The sequence below is a fragment of the Salvelinus fontinalis genome, chromosome 2, assembly GCF_029448725.1.
Source record: "Salvelinus fontinalis isolate EN_2023a chromosome 2, ASM2944872v1, whole genome shotgun sequence".
NCBI lineage: Eukaryota > Metazoa > Chordata > Actinopteri > Salmoniformes > Salmonidae > Salvelinus > Salvelinus fontinalis.
Window position 1 is genome coordinate 15,286,848 of NC_074666.1, and position 26,707 is coordinate 15,313,554.

At 46.1% G+C, this 26,707-nt stretch overlaps 2 protein-coding genes and 1 non-coding gene across 4 annotated transcripts; all 3 read right to left on the bottom strand.

Moving 5' to 3' along the window:
- Nucleotides 1–325: 325 nt before the first annotated feature.
- LOC129812867 (uncharacterized) lies at nucleotides 326–5,128 on the bottom strand. The gene has a single exon (XM_055864812.1). It carries the CDS (start codon nucleotides 4,691–4,693, stop codon nucleotides 2,150–2,152), a length of 2,544 nt encoding a protein of 847 aa, XP_055720787.1. The 5' UTR covers nucleotides 4,694–5,128; the 3' UTR covers nucleotides 326–2,149.
- A 73-nt stretch (nucleotides 5,129–5,201) lies between these two features.
- LOC129812874 (cyclin-I-like) lies at nucleotides 5,202–26,488 on the bottom strand. 2 transcript variants are annotated; one of them, XM_055864825.1, is made up of 8 exons: nucleotides 26,244–26,487; nucleotides 25,596–25,761; nucleotides 23,178–23,312; nucleotides 15,379–15,453; nucleotides 14,896–15,036; nucleotides 14,277–14,513; nucleotides 12,703–13,014; nucleotides 5,202–6,230 (listed from the first exon to the last, which is right to left on the bottom strand). In XM_055864825.1, exons 2-8 carry the CDS (start codon nucleotides 25,716–25,718, stop codon nucleotides 6,042–6,044), a joined length of 1,212 nt encoding a protein of 403 aa, XP_055720800.1. In that variant the 5' UTR covers nucleotides 25,719–25,761; nucleotides 26,244–26,487; the 3' UTR covers nucleotides 5,202–6,041. The 2 variants fall into 2 exon arrangements, with proteins under 2 accessions (XP_055720800.1, XP_055720808.1); XM_055864833.1 differs by having other exon boundaries at nucleotides 6,074–6,230; nucleotides 12,674–13,014; nucleotides 26,244–26,488.
- On the bottom strand, nucleotides 24,775–24,846 carry trnae-uuc (transfer RNA glutamic acid (anticodon UUC)). The gene has a single exon. It is a non-coding gene; the product is annotated as a tRNA-Glu (tRNA).
- Nucleotides 26,489–26,707: the final 219 nt, after the last annotated feature.

Genomic DNA, 26,707 nt, shown 5'->3' on the forward strand with positions numbered 1-26,707 from the left:
AACCAAAGCATGGATTGCTGTCATACCAGGTCCATAGACTCCTACAGGGTTAGAAAACCAATAGACTATCCCTATAATTCCCTCCTAACTGCCTGTTGTATTACAGGTTGAGAGAAATAGTCTAAAGAAACATGCTTGTTTATCAGGTCTGCGTTCAGCATGACAACATTGTGGAACGTTCAGATAGAAATGAGTTTTGTAGAACAGACATGCCTCTCTGACATGTAGGGTAAATCATGTCTGCTCTGCTTCATGATGTTTCTATCTGCAAAATTCCAGAAGGTTTGTCCACTGAACGAGGTCTTGGTTGTTGACAGGAATCAGATCACAGGGGTGTGTAACCTTTATTTTAACTTGACGAAGTCGGTTAAAGAACAAATTCTTATTTACAATGACGGCCTACCTCGGCCAAACCTGGCCGACGCTGGGACAATTGTGTGCCGCCCTGTGGGACTCCCCAATCACGGACGGATGTGATACAGCCTGGATCCGAACCAGGGACTGTAGATGCAGTGCCTTAGACCGCTGAGCCACTGGAGAGCCCATGCTACAACATTAAACAGCAGAGCTGACACAAACAGCTATGTGTTGACAATAATCTTTGAAGAAATGCTAACAACTATAGCAGTTAATATACAATGATATGCTTTTTATTAATAGAAAAGTAAAGCTGTAGACAATGTCTAACAGGTTATACAATACACTGCTTGATATCACTGCAGCCTCCCATTAACACCCAGTGACAATATCATTTTGTTTAGTTTTTTTCCATTAAGAGCAAAACAAATGTACAGTACATGTAAGTTTTGAGTATTAGGCTGTGTGTCCCCCAAAATGGCACCCTATTCCCTATATAGGCCTTGGTCAAAAGTAGTGCACTATATAGGGAATAGGGTTCCATAGGGTTCTGGTCAAAAGTAGTGCATTATATAGGGAATAGGGTTCCATTTGTAAATTAGCCCTCTCTCTGCAAGTTAAAGTTGAACACAGGTTAACATTTCATTTTGATCAACAACACTAGTGTTGGAGACTAAATAAATGAATAAGAGTGTTTAAAGGGATACTTCTACTAGCGTGCTAGCAGATACCATAGACTTTCAGACATTGCGTTAACGCTAGTTAGCATTGGCTCGCAAAACTACCTCTAACTTCCTTAATACTGGACACAGAGCCGTCTCCTGACCCTGGGAAAGTAGATAAAGGGCCTCGTTACCAAAATATCCCTTCATGGAAATGGCTTCAGAGCTACATCAAATACCAGTCTGGATTGTTGAAGCACCTCAGGACATGAGGTATCATAAAAACATGATTTAAGTGCACATGGAGAATACAGTTCATGTGAGTACTGTCTAAGCCTTGTCGTGTCAATCAAAGGTGAATAAAGACAAGCAATCTATACTGAGTGAACCTCCAACATTGTACAAGATAAGCAACCTGGTGCAACCGAAGGGAAGGATTCCTGACATTTTAGTGCAGTCAGATGATGCAATACACAGTGCTACTTTGAAAGGCCTTTGAACAAAGGAAGAACAACAACAACAAAAAAGTCCTCTCACTACCACATTCCAGACTCAGGTCACATCACTTGAAATCTGAACCCACTTGAACGCTAACAACTGACACACAGTCCACTTTTGTTAGAGAAAAGGTATAAAATAAAAAAAGAGAGTATTCTTTGGTCATTGAAAAGGAGCTCACTAGAATGGAAGCCATTTCCCCAGCAGCAAATAAAAAAAAGCTACTCACCACAATAAACAAAATAGCAAAGCAATTATACCGAGGTATCATAGTTTAATACAATCCCTTTAGGAACTCCAACTTACATGACTGATTCTATTGCTTTGTGTCATGATAGGATTTCACGAGTGATAGTTGATGCCACGTCATAATCCAAATCACAATACGTTCATTTAGACAGCTCAATAATATAATCCCCACCCTCTTATTTATTTGGTCTTACATATATTTTTTTTATTTTTAAATAAATGGAAAAACATTTGAAATAACCAAGAAAGTTTTTAAGTGACAAATCAAAGTGGTAAATATCCCAAACAGCTTCCTTAAAGTAAGAGCCTTGAGCTGTGTGGTAGATCTTGTCAGTAGCCACATCCTCAGAGCAGGCAGACTCACCCTAACGTTCACGCTGTTCTCACACAAAGGAGTCGGGAGACTGAGATCCTGGGAACTTCACCAGGGTTTTATGCTTGAGGAACCCAGAGATGGACGTGGACTTCTTTACCGTGGCCGAGGTTGCAGCGTGCCTTGTGGGTCTCCCCCCTGAGGACTGGGGTGTGGCGCTACCCCCCGTGGAAGTCCAGCAGTGAGGGCCCCCTAGCATCTGTAACAGGTCCTTGGGGCCGGTCTGGCCCAGGTACTGCCAGGCCTTCTTCCCACTGGTATCCCTGAGGGCCACGTTAGCCTTGAACTTATAAACAAGCAGTCGGATCATCTTCTTGTTCCCGTGGATGGAGGCCAGGTGAAGAGGCGTGTAGCCACAGGTAGTCTTCACATCCACGTCCAGTTTCAACCCGGCTTTGTTGACTCCGTACCAGAGTGTGTTGAGGACCCGGTGGTCTCCATGTTTAGCGATCCAGTGCAGGATGGTATAACCAGTGATGAAGTCTCTCTTGGTGAGGAGGCTGGGTTCATCTCTGAACAGGGTGTAGATGTCGGTCCAGGTCCCAGTGGCGCCCTTCACCAGCCAGTCATGTTCCTTCGCCTCCAGGGGGACCAGATCGTGGCGGTGGAAGTAGGAGCTGTCATGGCCGCCAGAGTTAGAGGCTCCGTTCAGGCTCTTGTTACTGGAGGCCCCGGAGTGCATATCCCGCCTCAGGTCTCTGTAGCTGGGTGTACGAGAGGTGGGGGTGGAGAAGGAGTGGCTGATGCTGAGGTTGGAGGAGAGGAGGTGGAGGCGGTGGTGCCGTGCCGAGACGCTGTCCTCCGGGAACAGTTGGTCCAGGTCGGCGCCGAGGCTGCGACACATACGGCTGCGGAACCGGCTGCTGATTCGCCGAACAGGGGGTCGGAGGTGGTGCTCGGGGTCTGAACCAGGAAGAGAGATGGACTCAATGGACTTGGACCCATTGTCATCATGGAGATGACCTGTGGAGTGGTGCCATGACAACGCTCTGTTCGCCTCATCGTCAAGGTAACCGGTGGAGTGATGGTGAGGCCAGGGCGCTCTCCTCTCGGCGCGGTGCATCTGAGAGAGCAGATTGGCCTCCTGAGCACGGCAGAGCACCTCGTGCACTTTGACCCTCTGCTGCTCACCTGGGTAGTTCAGGCCCTGGTAGCTGAGGGTTTCATTGCTGGCCCACTCCTCTCTAGGTGAGCGCTGGGGCCACTCATCCCTGGAGTCCAGTGACTGGGCTAGGGAGAGACTGCTGTGGCTGTGGCTGAAGGAGAAGGCAGAGCTGCCCTGGTGGTGGTGGTGCTCAGGGTACCCAGACCCACCCGTAGACCCAGCAGGAGTGTGGTACTGGTAGGCAGAGTCCAGGGATAGGCTGCATGGGAAAGGCAGGGTCTGGGCTCCGGACTGGGTAACAGCAGCTCTTCCCTCTTCCGGATACTGGATGTCAGGAACAGGGGCTGGGACTCCATCCTTCTGTGGTATAGGTAGGCTGACATTGCTCTGCGTCAGCTGAGAGGCAGGTGTAGCGTGCAGTGGAGCTGCTGGGAGTCCATCTTGTTTTGGTCTGGGCTGCTGTGGGATCCTATGGTGGAGGTGGTAACTGCCATCCAAGTTGCCATTACTCCGCGTCACCTGGGGGTCAGGGGTCAGGGGAGCACCAGAAGGACTGTAACCATCAGATAAACAAGGAGAGGAGCTGGCATGCTCTAGAGTGGTGAGCAGTGGCCATCCTGTAGCTGCTCTTCTGTGGTCAGCTTCAGAGGTTTTCCTCTGTGGCTGCACTGTATTCTGTGGCACCTGTGTTAGGTGAGGCGCTGGAGGTTTCACCTCTGTGTATAGGAACTCAGGGGGCGGATAGGACCTCTTCCTCTTTGGTTCTTTTGACTGCTGGCCAAGTTTGGAACCGCTGACATAAATACCTTTGTGATTCAGTTCCCATTCTGCTTCAAAGCTCTGACCACTCCCATCTTCTGACCCCTTTGATATTGATGCATTGTACGATGGGAGGAATGGTGCATCTCTGTTGTATATAGGAGGTGGCACATGTGGCGAGGAGCATTGGATAGGCTTTTCGTAATTGATAGTTGTTTCCACATTGTTGTTGTCGACAATTCCAGCCGAGGCTAATACCTTGTCGGTGGGTTGGTTGGTGTCGCCTGGTGGAACGTGTAATTCATGAAAGTGGGTCTCAATCAGTCCCTTCTGACCTCTCTGCTGGTTTCGGTTTACCGGAGTTCTCGATGACTGGACTCTCTCTCTCCGTCTCGCCTGTGGCTCCGGTTGTTGTCTAGCGGGAGGCTTGGGTGAGTGGTATGCGGAGGCGATATCTCCAGCAACCTGCCCCAGACATTTCTTCCTTAGCACAACGTATGATACTCCCTCCTCTGGTTTCACCACAGCCACAGAGTTCACAAACGTTTTAAACAGTTGCCGGTTGTGCGTCTGGTTCTCGTGGTCGCGTAGGAAAGTTTTGAAGTGCGCCAACAGTTCACAGTTCTTCACTCTCCCACCCTTGAATTGGAGAAAGTGCAACACCGAATCCTGAGTAAAATCGGTAGCCATTCTGTCTGTTTGCTTGCTTCAAGTTTCAAAGTTCAATTGATTGTCACGTTTTTTTTTCCTGCGGCAGCAACAATTAACTCCACCCCATCTGAACATGTTTCACTCCACCTGCACACTTGAGCTTCAGTCAACATGCCGTTAGCCTTGCGCATGAAATATCACGTTATATAAATTGCCTACCATACGCTGGGCTACATTTCAATGTTGAAATGTGAAGAAAGGACTAATCATAACCTACAGCCTTCGCCTGGTCAACGCCTATCACTAAAGCGCATGCTGCAGTCAGGCCTGAATCCATTCATTGCAGGAATCTGTTCTCTTATCATACACGTTGACGAAAGAATCATTATAGGGACTGGGAAAACGACCCTGAATTCGTCCCAAATGGCAAGCCCCTATCTCAATTAAGGTAGTCACCCTTCCATTGTGTTTTTGTTAAGTTGATGTACATTGTATATGTTCTGCAAAATGGTGATTTTTTTTATATCGAGTAACAAATGACATGAGATTGTTAAACGTTTTTCTTTATTGGTGCCACAAGGTGTACCAGCAGAGCATAGGCACTTACCAGCACCCAAGAAAAAGACAGCTGCTTTTTGCAATAAATACAAAACATGTCATTTCTGAACAGTGAAGATGAGGTATTATGGTGGATTCCTCTTCATCTCTCTTGTAACAAAAGCTGTTCATCTTAAAACAATACACAAACTGGGTAAAAAACCAAAACATCTGTATTGCTTCACTGAGTAAAATGAATGCTCTTTCATCAGTAATAGGATTCTGTTATCTTCTTTGCTTTTACTACTACTACACTGTGATGGGACAAATACATGAAGGTTGTGGACAGAGGATATTTAGATTAAGTTAAAAAATATATTATAAACAAATCAATCAGTACTTCACACAAATCACCTTTTTCCTACTTTGGCAGGTTAACACAGTTATCTAGTATAAACACATTTACATTCAAATCAAACTTTGAAGTGACAAGTTTTGTGAAAGATTAAAGCAACACACTGAGGAAAGGAAGGAAAACAAATATATGTAACTTACAGAAGAGGCTTTAGGTTCAACGACAGAAATAAGATGAAATGACCTTAAATTAGTCAAGGAAAATCTCTTACACAGAATCACTGGGAGAAAGACAAGATTTATATCAATATTATTATTATTATTTTTTAAATCCTTTTATATTCAACAAATATTTATGAAATAGCAGCTTCTTTTTCCTTTCGTGCCTGGTACGGTGGGTTAATGCCCATGACTGCTGGAACCCTGGTAACACTTGGACACCTCTTCCTTGCAGATCAGATAAGATGACGAGAAGGCCTTGGTTTCTTTCTCTTCTCTATGTGACACTGACGGGTTGGAGAGGGGGCAAGGGGGAATTGTTGCCCTCCTGCCTGACTTGCAGGACACTGCACCCCCCTAGAGGCCCCTCCCCCGTTACCACCGCCCCCTCCGGAGGGCCCCCGCTCTCGTCGCTGTAGAGCCGCTTGATACCGTCGTAGAATTCGTCGACCTCCATTTCCTCCACCTGAAAAATAATAATAACAATAATAGATTACATTTGTATAGCGCTTTTATTTATTTTTTTATTTATTTTTATTTATTTTTTAATCGGTGTTCTCAAAAGCTACTTAGGCAAAAACATAATACAAATCAAATGTTACTGGACACACTTTCACATGGTTTTATTGGCCTCTGGCAGCCAGAAGGCAGGAGTTCAGTTTGCATCAAATATCAATAGCTCAATCAAATTAGTCACATGACCGAATACAACAGGTGTAGACTTTACAGTGAAATGCTTACGAGCCCATTCCCAACAAGAGTTAAAGACAAATATTTGCACACAAAAAAAATAAGGAAATAGGACAATAAAAACAATAACATGGCTATATACAAGGAGTACCAGTACGGAGTCAATGTGCAGGGGTACCAGGTAGTAACATGGCTATATACAGGGGTACCAGGTAGTAACATGGCTATATACAGGGGTACCAGGTAGTAACATGGCTATATACAGGGGTACCAGGTAGTAACATGGCTATATACAGGGGTACCAGGTAGTAACATGGCTATATACAGGGGTACCAGGTAGTAACATGGCTATATACAGGGGTACCAGGTAGTAACATGGCTATATACAGGGGTACCAGGTAGTAACATGGCTATATACAGGGGTACCAGGTAGTAACATGGCTATATACAGGGGTACCAGGTAGTAACATGGCTATATACAGGGGTACCAGGTAGTAACATGGCTATATACAGGGAGTACCAGGTAGTAACATGGCTATATACAAGGGGTACCAGGTAGTAACATGGCTATATACAAGGAGTACCAGTACCGAGTCAATGTGCAGGGGTACCAGGTAGTAACATGGCTATATACAGGGAGTACCAGGTAGTAACATGGCTATATACAAGGAGTACCAGTACCGAGTCAATGTGCAGGGGTACCAGGTAGTAACATGGCTATATACAAGGAGTACCAGTACAGAGTCAATGTGCAGGGGTACCAGGTAGTAACATGGCTATATACAGGGAGTACCAGGTAGTAACATGGCTATATACAAGGAGTACCAGTACGGAGTCAATGTGCAGGGGTACCAGGTAGTAACATGGCTATATACAAGGAGTACCAGTACAGAGTCAATGTGCAGGGGTACCAGGTAGTAACATGGCTATATACAAGGAGTACCAGTACAGAGTCAATGTGCAGGGGTACCAGGTAGTCCCATGGCTATATACAAGGAGTATCAGTACGGATTTAAAGTTATTGACGGTCTCCACGGCAGCCCTGTTAATTAGGATGGGGGCGTGTCCAGCCTGGTTCCTCCTGAAGTCCGCAATCAGCTCCTTTGTTTCGCTACCGTTGAGGGAGAGGTTGTTTACCTCGCACCACGCCGTCAGAGTGCCTACCTCCTCTCTGTAGACCGTCTCGTCGTTGTTGGTAAATCAGGCCTACTACTGTCGTGTCGTCAGCCAACTTCATGACGGAGCAGGAGCTGTGTGAGGGTACTCATTCTTGGGTATACAGGAAATACAGGAGGACGCACCATTGTGGGTGTAACAGTTTAACTTTACGGCGTCCCCTCGCCCCGACCCGGGCGCGAACCAGGGACCCTCTGCATACATCAACAACGGTCGCCCACGAAGCATCGTTACCTATCGCTCCACAAAGGCCGCGGCCCTTGCAGAGCAAGGGGAACCACTACTTCAAGGTTTCAGAGCAAATGACGTCACCGACTGAAAGGCTGCTAGCGCGCACCACCGCTACCTAGCTAGCCATTTCACATCGGTTACATGGGGCCCCCGTGTTGAGAATCAGTGTCGAGGACGTAATGTCTACCTTCGGCACCTGGGGACCGCCCGTCAGGAAGTCCAAGACCCAGTTGCATAGGGAGGAGTTCAGACCAAGGGCTGTGAGCTTTGTAATGAGCTAATAGGGCACTATGGTATTGAAGGGCAAGCTGTAGTCGATGAACAGCATCCTCACATATGCATTCCTTATGGACGACGCAATCGTATGTGTCAGGGTGGGAGGCGAATTGGAGAGGGTCGAGTGTGTCGGAGAGGGAGGAGGTGATATGGTCTTCGACTAGCCTCTCGAAGCACTTCATGACAGAAGAGAGTGCTACTGGTTGGTAGTCATTCAGTTCAGTTTCTTTCCCTTTCTTGGGCACTCCGTAGTGTTCTTGGGCACAAGGATGATAATTGACATCTTGAAGCAGGTGGGTATAGAACACAGCAGCCAGCTAGGGACGGCTAGGGATGCCATCAGGGCCAGCAGCCTTGCAAGGGTTAACAGGTTTAAATGACTTAGTGGCAAGAAAAAAAGTGTGTGAAACCTTTGGAAATCTCTGGATTAATGCATAATTTGGTCATAAAATTTGATCTGATCTTCATCTAGGTTACAACAATAGACAAAGTCTGCTTAAACTAATAACAAACAAACAATTATACGTGTTGAGGGTCAACATGGAGGATGGGTTGTTGCCTACCCTCATCACCTGGGGGCGGCCGGGTCAAGAAGCCTAGGATCCAGTTGTAGAGGGAGGTGTTCAGTCCCAGGGTAATTAACTTAAGTGATGAGCTTGGAGGGCACTATTGTGTTGAACACTGAGCTGTAGTCAATGAACAGCATTCTCGCGTAGGTGTTCCTTTCATCCAGGTGGGAAAGGAAAGTGTCGAGTGCAATAGAGAAGGCGTCATCTGTGGATCTGTTGGGGCGCTATGCGAATTGGACTAAGTTCAGGGTTTCTGGGATGATGGTGTTAATGTGAGCCATGACAGGCCTTTCAAAGCATTTTATGGCGGTAGTCAGACAGGTTACCTTGGCATTCTGAGGCACAGGGACTATGGTGGTTTGCTTGAAAAATGTAGGCATTACAGACTGGGTTAGAGGTTAAGCACATGTTTGGAGTACGCGTCCTGGTATTACGTCTGGCCCTGTGGCCTTGTGAATGTTAACCTGTTTAAAGGTCTTGCTCACATTGGCTACGGAGAGAGCATGATCATACAGTCCTCCGGAACAGCTGGCACTCCCACGCATGGTTCAGTGTTGCTTGCCTCGAAGTGAGCATAGAAGGCATTTCGCTGGTCTGGTAGGCCCACGTCACTGGGCAGCTCTTGGCTTGGTTTCCCTTTGTAATCCGTGATCGTTTCCAAGCCTTGCCATATCCGACGAGCCTCAGTGCTGGTGTAGTAGGATTCCATCTTAGTCCTATATTGACCCTTTGTATGCTTGATGGTTCGTCAGAGGGCGTAGAGGGATTATTAAAAGCGTCCGAGAAAATTGTCCTGCTCCTTGAAAGTAGCAGCTCTAGCCTTTACATCAGTGCGGATGTTGCCTATAATCCATGGCTTCTGGTTGGGATATGTGCGTACGGTCACTGTGGGGACAACGTCGTCAATGCACTTATTAATGAAGCCGGTGACAGATGTGGTAAACTCCTTAATGGCATCGGATGAATCCCGGAACATATTCCAGTCTGTGCTAGCGAAACAGTCCTGTAGCTTAGCATCCACTTCATCGGACCACTTGCGTATTGAGCACGTCACTGGTACTTCCTGTTTGAGTTTTTGCTTGTAAGCAGGAAACAGGAGGATATAATTATAGTTTGATTTGCCAAATGGAGGGCGGGGGAGAACACGTACAAACGTGTCTCTGTGAGGAGTAAAGGTGTCTCTGGAGGTTTTATCCCTCTCTTTGCAGAGGTGACGTGCTGGTAGAAATGAGGTAAAACCGATAGCAACAGTGCTGAACTCTCTCCATTTACAGGCAATTTGTCTTACCGTGGACTGATGAACATCAAGGCTTTTAGAGATACTTTTGTAACTCTTTCAAGCATTATGCAAGGCAACAATTCTTAATCTTAGGTTGTTACGGATACAGGTATCCTGTGTGTATCCCATGTGTATTTCTTTTCTCTCTTTCTCCCCTCACCAGGTGGCAATCATCATTCCCCAATCAGAAGACACCTGCTCCTTTTCCATGAACCAATCACATCCCCTTGGTTTAAAAACCCTGTCAGTTGTTCTCTCTGGAGCTCAATCTCTCTGTCATGCCGTCGCTCTGTAGATCTCTTGTTTGGTTTAGCAACTACATGTCACTTTGTCCGTTACCCTGTGAGTATTGTTGTGTTATGGTGTTTGACTGTTTGTTGGATGATGGGAAAAGGGGGTACCAAGACAAGTCACCCATGGACATACACTACCCGTAGGAATACTTTGTCTAAGAACACTAGTTAGAACTGGGCGGACCACCCACTGTATTTTTGGTTAGTTAGTTACTCAGTATTGAAGTAGGCTAGTCTAGCTTAGGGGTGTTTTGGGATATTTGTTTCTTTCCTTGGGTCCAGCTCAGCCCCTTTTCCTGCCCCCCCATTACCGTGTTTACCAAATAAACCCGGAGTGTTTGACGGTAATTTGTTTGACGGTAATCTGTGGTTTTTCGTTCTCACTGTTACGTTTTCACAAGTATACTTTGCATGAGTTATGTTACGGGTCTCGTTACCATCCCCCCCCTAGACTGCCGGGCCAAAGGGATTCGTAACATGAGTTATGTTACGGGTCTCGTTACCATCCCCCCCCTAGACTGCCGGGCCAAAGGGATTCGTAACATGAGTTTTGTTACGGGTCTCGTTACCATCCCCCCCCTAGACTGCCGGGCCAAAGGGATTCGTAACATGAGTTTTGTTACGGGTCTCGTTACCATCCCCCCCCTAGACTGCCGGGCCAAAGGGATTCGTAACATGAGTTATGTTACGGGTCTCGTTACCATCCCCCCCCTAGACTGCCGGGCCAAAGGGATTCGTAACATGAGTTTTGTTACGGGTCTCGTTACCATCCCCCCCCTAGACTGCCGGGCCAAAGGGATTCGTAACATGAGTTTTGTTACGGGTCTCGTTACCATCCCCCCCCCTAGACTGCCGGGCCAAAGGGATTCGTAACATGAGTTATGTTACGGGTCTCGTTACCACCCCCCCCCCTAGACTGCCGGGCCAAAGGGATTCGTAACATGAGTTATGTTACGGGTCTCGTTACCACCCCCCCCCTAGACTGCCGGGCCAAAGGGATTCGTAACATGAGTTTTGTTATGGGTCTCGTTACCATCCCCCCCCTAGACTGCCGGGCCAAAGGGATTCGTAACATGAGTTTTGTTACGGGTCTCGTTACCATCCCCCCCTAGACTGCCGGGCCAAAGGGATTCGTAACATGAGTTTTGTTACAGGTCTCGTTACCATCCCCCCCCCTAGACTGCCGGGCCAAAGGGATTCGTAACATGAGTTTTGTTACGGGTCTCGTTACCATCCCCCCCCTAGACTGCCGGGCCAAAGGGATTCGTAACATGAGTTTTGTTACGGGTCTCGTTACCATCCCCCCCCTAGACTGCCGGGCCAAAGGGATTCGTAACATGAGTTTTGTTACGGGTCTCGTTACCACCCCCCCCTAGACTGCCGGGCCAAAGGGATTCGTAACATGAGTTTTGTTACGGGTCTCGTTACCATCCCCCCCCTAGACTGCCGGGCCAAAGTGATTCGTAACATGAGTTATGTTACGGGTCTCGTTACCACCCCCCCCTAGACTGCCGGGCCAAAGGGATTCGTAACATGAGTTATGTTACGGGTCTCGTTACCATCCCCCCCCTAGACTGCCGGGCCAAAGGGATTCGTAACATGAGTTTTGTTACGGGTCTCGTTACCACCCCCCCCCTAGACTGCCGGGCCAAAGGGATTCGTAACATGAGTTATGTTACGGGTCTCGTTACCATCCCCCCCCTAGACTGCCGGGCCAAAGGGATTCGTAACATGAGTTTTGTTACGGGTCTCGTTACCATCCCCCCCCTAGACTGCCGGGCCAAAGGGATTCGTAACATGAGTTTTGTTACGGGTCTCGTTACCATCCCCCCCCTAGACTGCCGGGCCAAAGGGATTCGTAACATGAGTTTTGTTACGGGTCTCGTTACCATCCCCCCCCTAGACTGCCGGGCCAAAGGGATTCGTAACATGAGTTATGTTACGGGTCTCGTTACCATCCCCCCCCTAGACTGCCGGGCCAAAGGGATTCGTAACATGAGTTATGTTACGGGTCTCGTTACCACCCCCCCCCCCTAGACTGCCGGGCCAAAGTGATTCGTAACATAGGCATTCTAAAAATATAACACAAAAATAACACCATTGGTCAGGAGCCCGTAGAAACGGCAGCCATTCCCTCCGGCGCCATTCTCGTCATACCATAAAAACAACATGCACTTAGTTTTTACGGAAAGGGATCACCAAAATAATATTTAAAAATAAATACGGTTCTGCTGCAAAATTCACATAAACTTTAAGAATACCACGGGAGCAAACGGAAAACACGTCAGTCGCACATGGCGTCCCTCCAATCCCCCTCCTTGCATTTAGAATCAAGGCAGGTAAAATAGCAATAAGGTAGGTAAGTGGTAGGTAGGTAAGTGTTAAAAATATTTACTCCGGTTGATGGAGTAGCCAAGCTCTCACCTTGCGCTTGGCTGAGAGCTTGCTGCGCAGGTGGACTTGGTGGGGTTGGTGGCGGGGCATGGGCGGACCGTGGACCCGGAGCAGGGTGGTGGAGGAGGAAACCCAGGAGAGGCTTCGGTCCCTGGGGTCTGTGACTGGGGAGTGGAGCCTGGTGCTGGACTCTCCTTCCCTATCGCAGGGGTCTGGGGCCAGACTGGGGATGCGGTGCAGGGGCTGGTAGATGTAGACAGTGTTGGGAGGCAGGGAAACTTCCTGTGTGGACAGGCGACGTGAAACCAGCGCTTGACAGCGGATGAGTTGAGAACTGTCGATCTAGAGGGGGAGTAAAATTAGAATATTGATTATAATTATGTTATTGTGCATAAAAATGCAGGTAGACTATATTATGAAATCAATGGACAGCAACGGTTCCCAGGGGAATCCTGATAATTCCAGTGACTTAAAAAAAAATGATACGTGGGAGGGACTACAACATCTATGTTACGTAAACATCCATATTTTTCTCCCCTGGATTTGTTATGATTTCATCGAACAGATGGTGAGAGAAAGATGGGAGGTGAGTGTGAATGAACAGATGGTGAGAGAAAGAGAGATGGGAGATGAGTGTGATTGAACAGATGGTGAGAGAAAGAGAGATGGGAGGTGAGTGTGATTGAACAGATGGTGAGAGAAAGAGAGATGGGAGATGAGTGTGATTGAACAGATGGCGAGAGAAAGAGATGGGAGGTGAGTGTGATTGAACAGATGGCGAGAGAAAGAGATGGGAGGTGAGTGTGATTGAACAGATGGTGAGAGAAAGAGAGATGGGAGATGAGTGTGAATGAACAGATGGTGAGAGAAAGAGAGATGGGAGATGAGTGTGATTGAACAGATGGTGAGAGAAAGAGATGGGAGGTGAGTGTGATTGAACAGATGGCGAGAGAAAGAGATGGGAGGTGAGTGTGATTGAACAGATGGTGAGAGAAAGAGAGATGGGAGGTGAGTGTGATTGAACAGATGGTGGGAGAAAGAGAGATGGGAGGTGAGTGTGATTGAACAGATGGTGAGAGAAAGAGAGATGGGAGGTGAGTGTGATTGAACAGATGGTGGGAGAAAGAGAGATGGGAGGTGAGTGTGATTGAACAGATGGCGAGAGAAAGAGATGGGAGGTGAGTGTGATTGAACAGATGGTGAGAGAAAGAGGTGGGAGGTGAGTGTGATTGAACAGATGGTGAGAGAAAGAGAGATGGGAGGTGAGTGTGATTGAACAGATGGTGAGAGAAAGAGATGGGAGGTGAGTGTGATTGAACAGATGGTGAGAGAAAGAGAGATGGGAGGTGAGTGTGATTGAACAGATGGTGAGAGAAAGAGAGATGGGAGGTGAGTGTGATTGAACAGATGGCGAGAGAAAGCGATAGGAGGTGAGTGTCAAATAGGCAGTAGGTCAGACTAGAATCCACGTCAACATTGATAAATATGTGCGCTTTAGGCAGAAGCCCTTACTGTCTAACCGGCCCCTATCCAAACATGCCATTATACTGTACTGCAGGCCTAAATGTGTTTTTCTGAGCAGGAGGATAGTGAGAGTTTAGTACCTGTGCTTTCCTGAGCAAGAGGACAGTGAGAGCCAGCCCGTCAGGGCAGATATTCTCCAGCTCCAGGGAGACGAGGGCCAGCGCCAGCATGGATCCCCGGGAGAGGGGCTGTAGCAAGGCGCTGTCGGCCAGGCAGTAGTGCAGCTGCTGGGTCAACACCGACAGGTGCTGCGACGGGTTACATCCCAGCAGACCCACCACGAACCGGGACTTACAAGACAGCACCATGGCATGGAACTGAAGGGGAACAGCAGTGTGTAAAGAGAGTGGTGCCAGCAACACTAAGGTTATGGATTCACAACCTCAGATCCTCATAGGGATCGCACATACATAATAAACATAGTAAAATGTATGCACTCGGGTTAACTGAGGGAGAACAGCAGATTATAGACAAAGAGGGACAGTTACAGTTGATGGAATTTAGCTGAACAAACACAAAACTGTGTTGTGATACATTTTCTAAGTCGTGTTATAAAGTGGTAACCTATAGCTCATGAACAGGGCAGTATTCTGGTGGATACAGTCACGGGTAGGACTGAGCCAGATCCTCCACTGCAGGCTAGTTAGTGGTTCTGGCTAGGACAGAAGTACGAATGTGGTGACAGAATACAATACTCACAATGTGTAGAAATTCCAGCGGTGTGGCAGCGTGCAGGTCCCAGTTCAGTTTATCCAGAATGATCCTCTCCATTCTCAGTATCTCTGATGGGGAGCAGCCACATCTGCTGCTGCTGGCCAAGTCACGCAGCAACGGCACACGCTGGGCACACACACACACACCGAGAGCGAGACAGAGAAAAGAGAGAGAGACAAAGAGGACTTCTGGTTAGTTGGGTTCAACCCACTTTCTGCCAACTTGGTGTGTAGTTCTCTAGACTTAATCTATCATTACAACTATTGGAGCGAATCTTCAGTGAGCAACATTTCAGCATTTGGAAAATCCATTTTTGTTGGGACGTTCATAAAATAGTTTGTTTTTAATACAGCTGCAAATCATATTGCCAAATGTTTGGATAACAAAGCTGAATAGAAAGAAACAAATAATGTGACTAGTGAAGCACACTAAGGAAGGACTGATGGTGTGAGGCTAGGATGTATTCACCTCGTCTTCCTCGCTGGTTTTGGCAGCCAGGAAGTAACAGGCGATGGCGATGCAGCGGAGGTACTTTGGACGGGCCTAAGGAGAGGAGAGAGAGAGAGAGAAAGGTTCAGGAGGACTTAGTGACGTCACTAGTACCCCGTGTCTAAAATCAGCATCCTGAGATTTACCTACTCTGTAAGGCAGGCAGCCCTGGTTAAAGACATTCTCCAGGACTACTACTCTGCAAGGCAGGCAGCCCTGGTTAAAGACATTCTCCAGGACTACTACTCTGTAAGGAAGGCAGCCCTGGTTAAAGACATTCTCCAGGACTACTATGTGAGGCAGGCAGCCCAGGTTAAAGACATTCTCCAGGACTACTACTCTGTCGGGAAGGCAGCCCTGGTTAAAGACATTCTCCAGGACTACTCCTCTGTACGGAAGGCAGCCCAGGTTAAATATATTCTCCAGGACTACTCCTCTGTAAGGCAGGCAGCCCTGGTTAAAGACATTCTCCAGGTCTACTACTCTGTAAGAAGGCAGCCCTGGTTAAAGACATTCTCCAGGACTACTACTCTAAGGAAGGCAGCCCTGGTTAAAGACATTCTCCAGGACTACTACTCTGTAAGGAAGGCAGCCCAGGTTAAAGACATTCTCCAGGACTACTACTCTGTAAGGAAGGCAGCCCAGGTTAAAGACATTCTCCAGGACTACTCCTCTGTAAGGCAGGCAGCCCAGGTTAAAGACATTCTCCAGGACTACTACTCTGTAAGGAAGGCAGCCCAGCTTAAAGACATTCTCCAGGACTACTATGTGAGGCAGGCAGCCCAGGTTAAAGACATTCTCTGGTGCTTTTGTATACCTTTTAGCCAAAAGCGGTCCTCGAAAATTGCCTACTAGTCTTTGACTCACTCAAATTGCGAGGGGCTGAACCCCATTGGCTGAAACTTGAATTACTAGGGGGCTGGCCCAAGTAAGGGAAAATATAAACAAAAATGGGCCGCAAACGTCAACAGCGTCATGCGAATCAAATTAGAAAGTCTAATTTTCTCACGTAAATGCAGAGCAACGCTGCTAAATTGAGCGAATAAATGGTGTGGGTCGTTTGTAGCAAAGGAATTTGAGAAATTGTTATGATCTTCCCTATGTAGACTAGCTAAAGATCTAGTTTAAAATCTATTGGGCTGTAAGACAAGGTTTCAGTTAAATAGGCTATATATTTTTTAAACAATTGCAGCCTACCAGTGTTGATTTCAATCGCATATAGCCTAGGCAGGCTGGAATACTCGAGGACTCTAATTTCAAGAGAGAATACTGTTATGCAGAAAGAACGAGACTAGCTAAATTCTTTATTAACTGCTCAGGTGTATCTACAACCCTCCTCACGCTCGTGAGCTAACATAACAACTAGTGCAGGCAGGTATGGTGGCTCCGGTAGGACATAGAGTAAAAAGGAACATGCGACAATAATTCACAATGCCAACGAAAAGATGGCGCCAAAGAACATGGTTGACGTTTTACATTCTCCCCACCAATTGTGCAATTTTGTTATTTTATTTGCGTAACTTATATTTTAACTTATTGTGTACATAATGTTGCTGCTACCGTCTCTTATGACCGAAAATAACTTCTGGACATCAGAAAACCGATTACTCACCGCGGACTGTAAAAAACTTTTTCCTTTAACGAGTCCGACGAGAAGGATATCCTGTTTTCACTGGAACAGGCCCAGAACCATGCCTTTTGCGTTAAGTAAAAACACCGGAAAGGGGACGCAGATTGGGGATCCTTCTGAGAATCTGGAGGCGAGCGAGTAAACTCCCAATGCCTTCCATTCCACTTGCTAACGTGCAATCGTTGGAAAATTAAACTGATGAAATACTATTAAGATGATCCTACCAAATGGACATTAAAAACGGTAACATATGTTTCACCGAGACGTGGCTGAACGAAGAAACGGACAATAGAGCTGGCGGGATTTTTCATGCACCGGCAGAACAGAGACCTACCTCTGGAGTTCTCATCTATATTATTCGTAGCTGTCTATTTACCACCACAGAACGAAGCTGGCACAAGACCACTCTCAACCAACTCTATAAGGCCATAAGCAAAGAAGAAAATGCTCACCCAGAAGCGGCGCTCTTAGTGGCCGGGGACTTTAATGCAGGCAAACTTAAATCAGTTTTACAAAATTCTTACCAGCATGTCACATGTGCAACCAGGGGGGGGGGGGGGGTCCTAGACCACCTTTACTCCACACACAGAGATGCATCTAAAGCTCTCCCCCACCCTCCATTTGGCAAATCTGACCACAATTCTATCCTCCTGATTCCTGCTTACAAGCAAAAAAAATAAAGCAGGAAGTTCCAGTGACTCGCTCAATATGGAAGTGGTCAGATGACGCGGATGCTACACTACAGGACTGTTTAGCTAGCACAGACTGGAATATGTTCCGGGATTCATCCAATGGCAATGAGTAGTACACCACCTCAGTCATCGGCTTTATCAATAAGTGCATCGATGACGTTGCCCCCACATTGACTGTACGTACATACCCCAACCAGAAGCCATGAATTACAGGCAACATCTGCATCGAGCTAAAGGTTAGAGCTGCCGCTTTCAAGGAGCGGGAGACTAATCCGGATGCTTATAAGAAATCCCGCTATGCCCTCAGACGAACCATCAAACAAGAAAGCGTCAATACAGGATTAAGATTGAATCCTACTACTTCTATGCTCGCATCGAGGCAAGCAACACTGAAGCATGCATGAGAGCACCAGCTGTTCTGGATGACTGTGTGATAACGCTCTCGGTAGCCGATGTGAACAAAACCTTTAAACATGTCAACATTCAAAGCCGCAGGGCCAGACGGATTCCCACGACGTGTACTCAAAGCATGCACGGACCAACTGTCAAGTGTCTTCACTGACATTTTCAACCTCTCCCTGACCGAGTCTGTAATACCTACATGTTTCAAGTAGACCACCATAGTTCCTGTGCCCAAGGAAGCGAAGGTAACCTGCCTAAATGACTACCGCCCCGTGGCACTCATGTCTGTAGCCATGAAGTGCTTTGAAAGACTGGTCATGGCTCACATCAACAGCATCCTCCCGGACACTCTAGACACCCTCCAATTCGCATAACGAACCAACAGATCCACAGAAGAGGCAATCTCAATCGCACTCCACACTGCCCTTTCTCACCTGGCCAAAAGGAACACCTATGTGAGAATGCTGTTCATTGACTACAGCTCAGCGTTCAACACCCATAGTGCCCACGAAGCTCATCACTAAGCTAAGGACCCTGGGACTAAACACCTCCCTCTGCAACTGGATCCTGGACTTCCTGATGGGCCGCCCCCAGGTGGTAAGAGTAGGCAACAACACGTCTACCACGCTGATCCTTAACACTGGGACCCCTCAGGGGTGTGTACTCAGCCCCCTCCTGTATTCCCTGTTCACCCACGACTGCGTGGCCAAACACGACTCCAATACCATCATTAAGTTTGCTGACGACAACAGCGGTAGGCCTGATCACCGACAACGATGAGACGGTCTATAGGGAGGTCAGAGAACTGGCAGTGTGGTGCCAGTACAACAACCTCTCCCTCAATGTGAGCAAAACAAAGGAGCTGATTGTGGACTACAGGAAAAGGCGGGCCAAACAGGCCCCCATTAACATTTACGGGGCTGTAGTGGAGCGGGTCGAGAGTTTCAAGTTCCTTGGTGTCCACATCACCAACAAACTATCATGGTCCAAACAGACCAAGATAGTCGTGCAGAGGGCACGAGAAACATTTCCCCCCTCAGGAGACTGAAAAGATTTGGCGTGGGTCCTCAGATCCTCAAAAGGTTCTACAGTTGCACCAGAGAGCATCCTGACCGGTTGCATCACCGCCTGGTATGGCAACTGCTCGGCATCTGACCGTAAGGAGCTGCAAAGGGTAGTGCGAACAGCCAAGCTTCCTGACATCCAGGACCTATATAATAGGCGGTGTCAGAGTAAAGCCCATAAAATTGTCAGAGACTCCAGTATAGACTGTTTTCTCTGCTACCGCACGGCAAGCGGTACCGGAGCGCCGAGTCTTGGACCAAACGGCTCAACAGCTTCTACCCCGAAGCCATTAGACTGCTGAACAGTTCATAAAAATCGCCACCGGACAAGTTACATTGACCCCCCCTCTTGTACACTGCTGCTACTCGCTGTTTGTTTGTTACCTATGCATAGTCACTTCACCCCCACCTACATGTACAGATTACCTCAACTAGCCTGTACCCCTGCACAATGACTCGGTACCGGTGCCCCCTGTATATAGCCACGTTATTGTGATTCTTATTGTGTTACTTTTTATTTTAGCCTACTTGGTAAATATTTTCTTCTTCTTGAACTGCACTGTTGCTTAAGGGCTTGTGAGTAAGCATTTCACGGTAAAGTCTACACTTGTTGTATTCGGACATGTGACAAATAAAGTTTGACTTGATTTACAAAGCGAACATAACAAACACAACTGTTTATATGGATCCTACTGACAATTAAATGGCATATGCTACACATGTTAATTGACGCCCTCTACTCACGCGTACACATTTTTACGCCTTTGATGGCATCTCTCTGTGTGGTTTTGGCTATACCGTTCATCTCTCATTCCAGGATTTTGGGAATTACCGCCTTAGTACAAAAGGGGGCGCCAAAACCACACAAAAGCCCAGTGGCGTCATTTACCAGAATGCTAACAAAATTAGCACAAGTAATAGCTACTTTCATGCAGGATACTAGCAAAATATGCTAATGAGCGCAAACAAAAATAAACTAATTACAAAGACAGGTAATCCAGCTCATAAAGGTATACATATATAGGTAGGAGCTATTGAATGTCAGTTCTGGTGAGTTTGGACATTTACAAGCGAATGTGAACGAGGGACATTGGGCATAGTGAACAAAGTTTTGACACATGCTTGTCTGAAAGAAGAACAGTACTGGCTCTGGAGCAGCATGTGTACATGCTGTGTCTGTGTGCAGTCTGGAGTCACTAGGTCAACAAGCCTGCCTGCTCAGCTCAGAGAAGATGGGGGAGGAGCAGACGGGCCAAGAACAGAGAGGAGAAAAAACAACAAAAAAACAATCAAGATAGTAGTGGCAGCTGTACAGATAAAACATTTAAATAGCTTTGATTTCTCAAACACGGCAGAAAGCTAACACTATATGATGCACCGTTATTAATTCAGCCACCTACTTAAATAACTAGCAAGTTAAAAACTTAGGGTCACGTAAACACAGAATTCAGCATTTTTCACACAGGAAAAAAAGAAACCACATAACAAATACACCACATAACCAAAAGCATGTGGACACCCCTTAAAATTTGTGGATTCGGCTATTTCAGCCACACCCGTGCTGACAGGAGTATAAAATCGAGCACACAGCCATGCGATCTCCATAGACAAACATTGACAGTAGAATGTGGCAGTAGAATGGTACAGAAGAGTTCAGTGAGTTTCAACGTGGAACCGTTATAGGATGCCACCTTTCCAACAAGTCAGTTCATTCAATTTCTGCCCTGCTAGAGCTACCCCGGGCAACTGTAAGTGCTATTATTGTGAAGTGGAAAATCATCTAGGAGCAACAACGGCTCAGCCGCGAAGTGGTAAGCCACACAAGCTCACACAAAGAGTGGGACCACCGAGTGCTGAATCGCGTAAAAATCATCTGTTTTTGTTTGTAACACTCACTACCGAGTTCCAAATTTCCTCTGGAAGAAACGTCAGCTCATGAACTGTTTGTCGAGCACTTAATTAACTGGGTTTCCATGGCCGAGCAGCCACACACAAGCCTAAGATCACCATGCGCAATGCCAAGCGTCGGCTCGAGTGGTGTAAAGCTCGCCGCCATTGGACTCTGGACCAGTGGAAACGCGTTCTCTGGAGTGATGAATCACGCTTCCCTGTCTGACGGACAAATTTGGGTTTGGCGGATGCCAGGAGAACGCTACCTGCCCGAATGCATAGTGCCAACTGTAAAGTTTGGTTGCGGAGGAATAATGGTGTGAGGCTGTTTATCATGGTTCGGGCTAGGCCCCTTAGTTCCAGTGAAGGGAAAGCTTAACACTACAGCATTCAATGACATTCTAGACGATTCTGTGCTTCCAACTTTGTGGCAACAGTTGGGGAAGGCCCTTTCCTGTTTCAGCATGACAATGCCCCTGTCCACAAAGCGAGGTCCATAGGGAAATGGTTTGTTGAGAGTGATGTGAAAGAACTTGACTGGCCTGCACAGAGCCCTGACCTCAACCCAATCAAACACATTTGGGATGAACTGGAATGCCGACTGCAAGCCAGGCCTAATCGCCCAACATCAGACCTCACTAAAGCTCTTGTGGCTGAATGGAAACAAGTCCCCGCACCGATGTTCCAACATCTAGTCGAAAGCCTTCCCAGAAGACTGGAGGGTGTTGTAACAGCAAAGGGGGGACCAACTCCATATTAATGCCCAGGATTTTAGAATGAGATGTTTGATGAGCAGGTGTCAACATACACTACATGACCTAAAGTATATATATATCTTGCTGCATTTTGTAAACGCAGATCTAAAACTCTTTTTACTGTAATTTCTGCTCGGCATCAGACACACATTTTGTGCTTCAGTTGCACCTCTCCACTCGGATGAGAATTCAGGTACGGGCATTCTATCAGCAGACAGCACTCTGACTGATGTCTAGCTACTTTTCTCGGTGTAGCCCACCTACTTTTCTCTGGTAAAATTAAAGATGAAGTTTAAGCAAAACATTAGAAAGAATGCAGCCAGCTACATTTCCTATGATAAACATTAAAATGCAGCCAGCTACATTTCCTATGATAAACATTAGAATGCAGCCAGCTACATTTCCTATGATAAACATTAGAATGCAGCCAGCTACATTTCCTATGATAAACATTAGAAATATGATGAACATGCATTCTTTTTGCAAAAAATACCTCGCTTTTTCATTGTAATCTCATTTACTTGTGCGGTTGCCAGCCAAATTGCGTTGCACTTCTGTTGTCATGTGATGAAAACAAAGATATTTTCTGTCGAATGTTAATGTATTTTACGTGAAGGGAAACTATAGTTGCACGTCCCCTGAACACTCTATAGAAGAATTTAAAAAAACACCTTTATTTACAATATAAAACAAGACCCCTGTCAATACACAGCTGGACTCACCTGCTCAAGTGACTGGCTCAACTGCTCTGGGAAACTACGGTAAGCTTCCTAATGTAAAATCATGTGACAGGTGAAATTATGAAATCGGCAATCTGTTTTACCTCCTAACATATTGCACAAGTTGACTGCAGGTATTAACTTAAAAAGTATCGACAAATATTCAAATGTATTGAAAAACTTCAAATAAATAGTTTCAACGGTTTTGACATACTGAAAAAACATCCTGTGGCTATTTCCAAATACCCTGGTATACCGTATACCACCCAAGCCGAGCTCTTTATAAGGGAGCCAGGCTAATACTAGGGGAAGTAAGATTAGTCTGATAGATACAGGAAGAGACAGGAGAGCTGCTTCTGTCAACGGGCCTAAATAAATCACACACTGACACTTCCTGAGTGAACTCTAGAGTGTATGGTACTTCCTGCAACATCAGATGAATTTATATATTTAAAAAAATATATTTAATCGAGCAAACTCATAAAACCGTCAAATCTTGTCCAAGAGTAGTCACAGTGAAGATAAGAAATATACCCTAGCCTACACAGCTGGTAAGGTTGAAGATGCTGTTGACATTCTACATAGATCTATAGCTGATAAGACTAAAGATTGTGTTGCCATCTTACCTTTATAGCGCCTAAAAACCTGTCTAAAATACTGATGGTTAGGGAGAGGGTCTCTGGATAGAGCTTGGTGTCACTGTGGAGGTTAATGAGCCAGCACACAGCCTCATCACGCTGGGCAGGGGAGATGTCTGTATCCTAGGGATAATCACAGAGGGATCAGTTAAAATGACAGGACACCTCACAGGTCAGTTACAGAGGAGACATAGCATGAGCGTTAGTAAACAGTGAGTGATCCGTTCACATTCAGGGGGAAAAAAACCTCAAAAGATCCAATTAGGTTACAATATTAATGTCCAATGTATCAAAACCACTCACTTAAAAATGACTAACAAAAGTCTCAATCAAAACAACCAAAATCATAGACTTGATTAAAGTACAGAAAAAATATTTATTGAAGGAGAGCCTGAACGTCAATTAAAGAAACAAATACAGTCAACATTTCAACTAAGAGGGTCAAGCTGTCCCTTCAAGACAAAGAATGACTTGAGGCACAGATTAACCAAACCAGTGAATAAGTAAAAGATAAGGACCAACTGACTTTCTGAACTGGTCTGCGTACCTGTAACCTGACACGGGTCTAACCAGCACCCACTGGAAGCTTTTAGCCTCAAATGACACATTATTCCCTATTTAGTGCACTACTTTTGACCAGAGCCCAAGTGCACTAGTGAATAGGATGCCATTTGGAATGCAGCCAAGTGTCGCTTTAAAGTGACCTGAACTCTAGCCTTGCCCTAAAGCCACTTCTCACATCATGTTGCCTTGTTAAAGTGCCTCTTGACTCATTGTGAAATTACTCAGTGAGCAAAACAACCAATGTACTAGGACCAAGTCATTGTCTTGACATGAATTGACTGACTGGTTTACCCCTTCTACTGCACTCTGTTTTGGGACAGGGAGTACGTTTTACTGCACTCTGTTTTGGGACAGGGAGTACGTTTTACTGCACTCTGTTTTGGGACATGTGTCTGTTACTGTTATGTTTTAATTTCCATAGATAATTTGTAGAGAGATAAAATGTTGAAGGTCAGAGCCTTATACATTACATTTGGATAAGGCTCAATATCCGGCTCTGGTGACACTGGCAGTAATAGCTTATCTTAGCAACATGTTGATGACCACACTGTGTACATGTGTACTTTTAGGCAAATCAGATAGATATAAGTGTGCTGCAGTGAGTCAGCAGGAAAGAGCCTCAGATTAACAGTCAGGCAGGCATCCTTTTCGAAATCCTGTTAACTTTCAGCAGGTTTCTGTTGCTAGCCAATGATCAGGGCAGTACTGTTCATTGGACGTATGAGTAGGATGGAAGTGAAATCATGAACCTATTAGCCACAGCAGGTGCTTCAGTTTTTAAATTGAACCGTTATTTAACTAGGCAAGTCAGTTAAGAATAAATTATTATTTACAATGACGGACTACCACGGCCAAAACCTAACCCGAACAACGCTGGGCCAATTGTGCGCCGCCCTATAGGACTCCCAATCCCAGCCCATTGTGATACAGCCTGGAATCGAACCTGGGTCTGGAGTGACACCTCTATCACTGTGATGCAGTGCCTTAGACCGCTGCACCACTCGGGAGCACAATATTTGAGTTCCCATACCAGGAGTTGAACCCAGGCCCCCTGGGTGAAAACCAGAAATCCTAACCGCTAGACCATATGGGAACCTTTAGATAATGCCCCGTTGCACTTGTAACGGATGTGAAATGGCTAGCTAGTTCGCGGGTACGCGCTAGTAGCGTTTCAATCAGTTACGTCACTTGCTCTGAAACCTATTAGTAGTGTTGCCCGTTGCTCTGCAAGTGCCGCGGCTTTTGTGGAGCGATGGGTAACGACGCTTCGTGGGTGTCAGTTGTTGATGTGTGCAGAAGGTCCCTGGTTCGCGCCCGTGTCGGGGCGAGGGGACGGTTTAAAGTTATACTGTTACATTGGTGCCGTGACCCGGATCACTGGTTGCTGCGGAAAAAGGAGGAGGTTGAAAGGGGGGTGAGTGTAACGGATGTGAAATGGTTAGCTAGTTAGCGGGTACGCGCTAGTAGCGTTTCAATCAGTTACGTCACTTGCTCTGAAACCTATTAGTAGTGTTGCCCCTTGCTCTGCAAGGGCCGCGGCTTTTGTGGAGCGATGGGTAACGACGCTTCGTGGGTGTCAGTTGTTGATGTGTGCAGAAGGTCCCTGGTTCGCGCCCGTGTCGGGGCAAGGGGACTGTTTAAAGTTATACTGTTACACACTCACAAATGAATGCAAATGGGTCCTACTCTTAACAGTGACCTTAGGTGATACACATATATGTATCATATCTGTACCAAGGAAATAACCTAAGAAAGATACCACTCAAAACAAAGTTTAACATGACCTGCTGCATTCTCTTTCATACGGACAACAGCACAGTGTTTTTGTGTTGTGGGATTCACCTGAACGCCGGTATACGTCTTTTTGGGCACGTACGCCTTCCACATCTGGGCTTCCCTAGAGGCGGCCTTTTCCAGAAGAAAAGACAGCCTCTGGGTTTCCAAGGGTTCGGCAAACTTCCTCATTGCGACCCCTGGATACGCCTCCCTCCCCACTGGATACAGCTACCTGTAAATGCCAGAGATGATACTTTGTATTTTACAACATGTTTATGAATTGCAGTTACACCACAAGTTAAGATGATACCAAACAATCACTTCCTTATGAATACTACTGTAACCTGGTTTACGGACACTGGTCCCCACTAAATACGCTCATTCACTTTCCCAACTAACGAAACTCTTGTCTGTAGTAACAACCGCGATGAGGCATTCTCTCATATCGAGACGATTCAGGCTAATATTACCATTACCGTTTGTAACAAACTAGCGAGTTATGGTAACGTTAGTAAGCCAGTTAGTTGACGTAACAGCTAGCTAGCTACCGAACTAGCGAGAACAGAAACAAACACTAACCGATGGTAAACGTTAGCTAGCTAATAATAAAACATTTCATTAATAGACAACGCATATTATCCAAGATAACTTAATGTATTTATAAAAACGATATGGCTAGAAAGCTCTACTTCATGCTAGCTAGCATTAGCTTACCTCCCCTGCAAAGCTGTGGGAATCACAGTTTGACTTGGAAATCATCCGGTCCATTAAACTGAGGTAAAACAAAGAGGTAAATCGGGTCTTAAGTTACTCCATCTTCGATTTCATGTTGTGTTTTATTTTGGGGATAAATGGGGGTCTTCCAAATGAAATGTATATGAAAATGGTACGGAATAGACAGATATGTCTACTTCCGAGTAGGAGACTCTTGGGAGAGAGAAATCGATCCGCATACGTGCGTCACGTAGCTGGTCCCGAAAATGAATATTGTACAAATATTTGGGATAAATGTTATTTATTATGGTAAATTAAAAATACAATTGTTGTTTTCGGGTTTATCATGATGGATTTGAGCTATGACATTACATTTGTTTTCAATTGTATTCGATGTTTGGTAGACCTATTTTCTATTGCGAATGAATCCTACTACAATATTATGTTATGTAATACGTTTCAGA